This window comes from Neopsephotus bourkii, unplaced genomic scaffold (assembly GCF_033783945.1).
Source record: "Neopsephotus bourkii isolate Nb327-2 ecotype Australia unplaced genomic scaffold, CSIRO-AGI_Nbou_v1 NB_616, whole genome shotgun sequence".
Lineage (NCBI taxonomy): Eukaryota > Metazoa > Chordata > Aves > Psittaciformes > Psittacidae > Neopsephotus > Neopsephotus bourkii.
The window spans coordinates 1,379,930-1,386,351 of NW_026901116.1; the positions used below are offsets into that span (position 1 = coordinate 1,379,930).

Sequence of the window (6,422 nt, forward strand, 5' to 3'; positions counted from 1 at the left end):
ATTTTCTCATCCCGATAGAGGCTTTTTCCCATTTACAAACAGGGTAATAATAACAGCAATAATAATCATGATAATGACATCACCTTTCCAAAGGGACCGTGAGGCACCGGCTGCTGGAGCCTGCTGGCATCTCCCTCCTTTGGGAGAAAGGGTCGGTGCTGCCGCAGCCCCCAGCTGTGCTGGGTGGTGAATAACCCATCAGGAGCATCCTGTAAAGTGCTGGCAGGGGGAACCCCGGTCAGGTCGCTACAAACACACATTGTCCATGGGTCCGGGGGTACAAACCCCATTTCTTTCTGTCCACGGGTTTTCATTTCCCCCCTGCCCTTGGAATAGGAGCAATAAAAACCACTCAGTCCCTGCAGTTTGGAGATGGCCCCGGGGCAACCGGAGCTGCCGCATCCCACCTCGGTCCAGCGCCGTGGCACCACATCCACCTCCCGCGCGCCCCTCTGCATCCCACCACGGGCCCGCTCCTTCGCCATCCTCTTCTCCATGGGGATGGTCCCAGCCCGGCTCTCCCATGAGATGCTCGGGGTGGGGGGGGAATGTTGGGAAGTGCCGCGTCCCAGTGCCGGGCTCTCAGAGCGTCCCGAAGGAGAGCCCCACCGAGAAGAACCCCAAACCCTTGAGCTTCTCCTCGGTGCGCGCTTTCTGCTTGAGGTGCACCTTGCTGTGGCGCTTCTTCTCGTCGCTCCGGGCGAAGCGGCGCCCGCAGGTGTCGCAGGAGAAGGGCTTCTCGCCCGTGTGGGTGCGGATGTGGGTGGTGAGGTGGTCGCTGCGGCTGAAGTTCCGCAGGCAGATGCGGCACTGGAAGGGTTTGTGGCCCGTGTGGATGCGGAGGTGCCGGTTGAGCTCATCCGAGCGGGCGAAGCTCCGGATGCAGTTCTCCACGGGGCAGGCGAACGCCTTCTCGTGGGGCTTAGGGCAGAAGCATTTGGAAGAGCACTTGGTCCGGCGAGTCTTCTTCTTGGGCTCGGCCAAGGCGGGAGGGGTGGTGGGGAGCAGGGAAGGGATGGAGGAAGAGGCGGCGTGGCCCAAAAAGTCCGTGCTGGGGATGGAGGGAGAGGGATGAGGATGGAGGAGCTCGGCGGAGCTCATCAGCGCCGGCAGGACTTCGGGCTGGGTTAAGGAAGCGTCGAATTCCGGGATCAATGGAGGAGGGAGGTTGTGGATCTTGGTGTCGGCCGGGAAGTTCTCTGGCTCGCAGCCGAAGCCCAGATGGGTCCCGAAGCAGGGAGCATCCTCTGCCAGGCTGCCGAGCTCCGACTGGCAGCTCACGGACAAGATGCTCTCCATCTTGGAGCCCAGTGGATGGAACAGCCCCTGGCTGCTTTCTCCAGCAGGGAATGCTTCGGGAGATGGGTAACCAGAGGGCAGGTAGGCCTGATGCTGGGTGATGGGCTCCCACTGGGTGCAGGAGGCTTTAAACTTGTCCAGGGGTGGGGAGGCAGAGGGCAGCTTGATGTCCTGCTTGTTGTCCAGGAGCTTGGGTTGGAAGAAGCACTGGGAGGTGTTTCCCAAGGTGGGCTGTGCCTGGAGGGGTTGAGCAGCATCCGGAGTGGGGAAGGTGCCGTAGCCCTGCTCCGGGAATGGGGTTGGGGTGGATCCGTTCATTTCCGGCTGGCAGTTAGGATAAAGGTCCAGCTGGCTCTGAGCCACGTCGGGACATGGATAAAGAGCATCCAGATGCCTTTGGTGGCCCTCGGAGGAGGCGAAGGGGGAGATGCCCAGGATCCCTGACATCAGGTTGAAGAGGGATTCCTGGTCCTGGGGATGCTCCGGTACCGCTTTGATGAAGAAGCTGCCGGTGTAGCTGAGCGAAGGGGAGGGCTGGCTGCCCAGCAGGGAGTAATCCACAGCCCCACCACTCATCGGGGTGCCCAGCACCTCACCTGGGGACACAGAGGGACCATGGTTACAGGGATGCAGGGATGCAGGGCTGGGGGGGGTGAGATACAGGGGAACAGTGGGATGCTGATGTTGCGTCACTGCGAGGTCCCCATCCTAGATTGGTCCCCAGGGATGCATGGAGAGACCTGGGCTTCACCCCCCTTCCCCAGCAGGAACCCCCCATGGATACTGGGGGGGCTGTTGAACCCCTACCCAGGGACTAGGGGGATGGAGAGGGGAAAGATTCCCGGTTCCTGGCTGCAGCTCCCACTCCCAGCAGGATCCCTCATCCCTGCCCGGCCCCCTCCGGTCCTTACCTCCGAGGAAATCGCCTTCTGCCAGGAGTTGCTGCTCAGCCTGCCCCAAGCCCTGCAGGTCCCCGGGTTTCAGCTCGCAGCTTTCCTCGTATTTGGAGTAAAGAGGATCCGAGCAGGAAAAATCCATCACGTTGAGCATCTCCTTTGGAAGCACGGCCGGAGCGGGAGGGGGGGGGGGGGGGCTGGAGCGAGGTCGGAGGGAGCAGGAGGATGCTAAAGGGAGAAGGAGGGTGCTAAGGGGGAATAGGGGGGATGCTCGAGGGGAGTAAAGGGATGCTCAAGGGAAGGAGAGGGATGCTCGGGGCGAGCAGGGGGGTGCTTGGGGTACCCGGACCGAGCCGGGGGGTGCTCGGGGTAGGTGCCAGGGATGCTCCGGGATGCTTGTGGCAATGGGGGGGATGCCGGGGGCGGGTGCGGGCAGCGATGCTGCACCCCGGGGGGATGGAGGGGGGGGTATCAGGTCCCGGGGGCCGGGCAGGGGCGGGCAGGGGCAGGCGGCAGCGGCAGCCCGAGCGGACGCCCGGCTCTGCCTCCCCTGCGCTCCCTTTATAGCTGCAGCGGGGCTGCTCCGACCCTTCCGCCGCAGCCATTTCTGGAGTCCCCAGTGAGGCTGCCGTGACGTAAATGCCCATATATGGACTCAGGATGTAGGCTAGGGAGTCCCAATAAGGAAATCTCTCCCGTGACGCGGTGCCCCCTCCCTTCCCCTCCCCCTTTTCTCTCCCTCAATGTCCCCCCCCCCCATCTCTTTTTAACCGAAAATCGCGATATTTTTATCAAATCTCTGCTCTGGGTGTGCACAGCATCACCCTCCTCCCCCCCCCCCCCATCACCCTGCCCGCACCCCCCCATCGCATCCACACCCCCCATGTGCACAGGCACGCGTGCAAGCACAAGCATCTGCAGCAGCCAGGGCTGGGGATGCACTGAGGGATACTGGGCATCCCTCTGCATCCCTAGCAAGGACCCGGCGCTCATTCCCCCTCCATCGCGGGCTGCTCTTCCTTCCAGATGCATTCCAGGTTTAACTCTCCCCAGGCTTTTATTCTCCTCACGTTGTTTCCCCCCCTCTCTCAATGCCTTTTGTTGCTCTTGTTCCTTCTAGAAGCGTGAAAGGTGCTGGGTTTGCTGTCCCCCCCCTTCCTGCTCTCCCTCCCCTCCGTTCCATGCCTGGTTTTGCAACGCTTTCTGCTGGCAGCGGGGCTTTGCTTGGATTTGGAGCCGTGAAGTGGATGCCGGCACCTCCTGCGAGGGAGCCAGGAGCCAAAAAGACACGGCAACGCCGCGGCCAGCTCCGTTCAGTCATCCGAGTTCATGGCTTCCGCCCAGGCTGGCATGTCACAGGCATGGGTCTGAGCGGGGAGAAGGAAGATCCATCCTGTAAATCCCACAGGATCATCGAAAGGGGATGTTCCATCACCGGACTCAGCGCAAGCAGTGATTCGGAAGGATCCCGGCAGTGATTCCACCCTGAGCATCCTCCCGACCCCCCCCCCCCCAGTCACTGCATTGGGGTGAAGCCTCCATTGAAGCAAGGCTGGAGGATGCTGCTTTTCCTGCTTGGTTGTTTGGGGATGTCTGAATTGCCAGCATCGATTTGGAGCTGGTCCTGGATGAGTGGTGGTGCTCCAGGGGCAGATCACAACCAGCACAGGCAGTTTGGATGGGGAGGGGAAGGTTTTCTCTGGGCAATGTGGTTGTTGGGTTCAGAGCGCTGGAAACCACATCTATGGCAGCATTTACAGGTACAAACCCACTGCTTCCCAGTGCAAGGTGGCCCATGGGAAGGTCAGCTCCACAATGGGGTCTGCAGGGGAGAGCTGAGGGGTGCAAAGGAGGCAGGAAGAAGGAGGGGACCTCTCCCCAGCACCCCTACCTGTGTGTTTTCATAGGATACAATGAATCCCAGCCTGGTTTGGGTTGGAAGGGAGCTTAAAGCTCCTCCAGCTCCAACCCCTGCCACGGGCAGGGACCCCTTCCACTGGAGCAGCTTGCTCCAAGCCCCTGTGTCCAACCTGGCCTTGAGCACTGCCAGGGATGGGGCAGCCACAGCTTCTCTGGGCACCCTGTGCCAGCGCCTCAGCACCCTCACAGGGAAGAGCTTCTGCCTAAGAGCTCAGCTCAGTCTCCCCTCAGGCAGGTTCAAGCCATTCCCCTTGGCCTGTCCCTACAGGCCCTTGTCCCAAGCCCCTCTCCAGCTTTCCTGCAGCCCCTTTAGGCACTGGAGCTGCTCTAAGGTCTCCCCTTGAGGAGCCTTCTCTTCTCCAGCTGCCCCAGCCCAGCTCTCTCAGCCTGGCTCCAGAGCAGAGCTGCTCCAGCCCTCGCAGCATCTCCATGGCCTCCTCTGGACTGCTGCCCATTCAGACAGGTTTTCCCTGCCCTCATGTGCTTTCAGCCCTTGCTGGAAGGGCAGATCCATTGGGATGTGCATCAGCGTCTGCATCCGTAGCCACGAGGCCAAGCGATGCTCGAGCCGGGGTGCAGCAGCTGAAGCAGGGCCCTGCTCCGGAGCTATTCCTGGCTCCAGGAATGACTCACTGCGTTACCTTGGGCAGATCACTCTGAAATGTGTCTAGCAGTGCTTCCCCACGTTGGGGGCAGGCTGCTCAGCCTTGCCTCTGCAAAAGAGGTGCAAAGAAGCCTTGAGCCCTGCCTGGTGATTCAGGGACTGTCAGGGAATGAGCTGTGAGGTTCAGGCTGGAAATCAAGAGAGGGGATGGAGAGAGATGCAGGAAATTATCAGTGTGGGAATGGTGAGTGGGATCCAGGTATTCCGTTTCTCACCCCATAGGGGCCGGGGATGCCCAGTGCAATGGGCAGAAAGTGGGTTTCAGGCAAGGCAAAGGCAGTGTTTGATGGAGCTGGAACTCAGAGCTTCAGGACATCATGGGGACCAGGACGACTGATGAACAGATTCAGGATCTGGGGCTGTGAAACACACCCCCAACCTGCAGCTTAGGGCATCTGCTCGTGGAACACAGCCAAGGGGTGGACACTGGGCTCCATGCTTTCCTCTTCACTTCTCCTGGGTTGTGTTAGAGCTGTCAGGCCTTGGTCGCTCTTCTTGTGCTGCGCTTTAACTGGGATGTCAGGCTTTGGGGTGTGTAGGAACTGCAGCCTCTGAGCTGAGATCCAGACCCACATCCCTACCAGGGGGGTGCACATCCCTACCAGGACAAGCAGCTCTCCTTTCCTCCTGGAGACAGCAAACACGGTCCCACCTTGCATACCCCACCGCATGAACAGGTCCCTGCTAGCGCAGCAGGAAAGAGGCAGCTCTGAGGAACCTTAAAGATGACCCTAAAACACTGGAGCCATTTCAGATCCCCAGACAGGAAAACAAGCCATTACCATATGGTTTATATACGCCTCGTCTTCATGGGAGAGACACATGGGGCTGCGGAGACACTGATGTGCCCTATTCCTCTGGATGAATGCCTTTTCCTTCTAAGCCTGAGATAAACAGAGACCCACTCCTCCTAAAGCCCAGTCTGCAGTGACCCTCCTGGATGGCATTCCCATGGGAGGAGCGTGGCTGCGTTAGCTCCAACCGTGGAGGTGACACCACGCATGAGGTAATGGGAAAACGTGACCATGACTCAAGCCAAGCTCCAGGACCAGGAGCTGGCACGGCGTTCCCCTTCCCAGAAGGAGCACTTGGCTGCTGAGGAGGCGGGATAGCCTTCCTGGGGTGCAAGATGTCATCATACACATGCAGGGAGGAAATCCCTGCAGCGGCCAGGTCCCCCCCTCACAGCACACGGGCACCCCAAAGCTCAATCCCTGCTTGGGTTTTGGGTTTTCTCCCTTTTTCCCCGGTCCCTGAGGTGCTGTGGGAAGGGATGAAGAGGTTTGGAAAGCCATTATGCAGCTCTGTGTGTGTCCATGGGGCATCTCGCAGCCAAGCAAAAGACTCCGTTGCTCCTCAATGCAATGGGAGCATCCTCAGGGCGGTGAATGCCAATCCCAAAGGAAGGAGTGGGTTTGCTCCAGTGATGCTGGGAGCACTAAAAGCACCTCGGAGCTTTCTGGCTCAGCACCAAGCTCACCCCCAAGCCCATCCAGGGCTGCTCCGAGTGTGACGCAGCGCAGGCTCCAGCCCGGGTCTCCCCCAGTCACCAGCCATATGGAGCAGCCTGGCACCAGTCACCATCACCAGCATTCCTTGGCGAGCTCCTCGCTGGCTCCTGCTGCTCCACCCTCATGTTTCCC

General features: G+C 60.2%; 1 protein-coding gene across 1 annotated transcript; it reads right to left on the reverse strand.

The window, feature by feature from the left end:
• Positions 1 to 581: 581 nt before the first annotated feature.
• On the reverse strand, positions 582 to 2,390 carry EGR4 (early growth response 4). Its single transcript, XM_061351897.1, has 2 exons — positions 2,211 to 2,390; positions 582 to 1,895 (listed from the first exon to the last, which is right to left on the reverse strand). The coding sequence occupies exons 1-2, from the start codon at positions 2,347 to 2,349 to the stop codon at positions 583 to 585; spliced, it is 1,452 nt and encodes a 483-aa protein (XP_061207881.1). The 5' UTR covers positions 2,350 to 2,390; the 3' UTR covers position 582.
• Between the last annotated feature and the right edge of the window lie 4,032 nt (positions 2,391 to 6,422).

What these genes read in the sequence shown, in the direction of transcription:
- EGR4 (XM_061351897.1), bottom strand. Translation starts at nt 2,349, where the DNA reads ATGCTCAACGTGATGGATTTTTCCTGCTCGGATCCTCTTTACTCCAAA. An exon ending in AGAAGGCGATTTCCTCGGAG is followed by an intron (nt 1,896 to 2,210) that starts GTAAGGACCGGA and finishes CTGTGTCCCCAG; the next exon opens with GTGAGGTGCTGGGCACCCCG.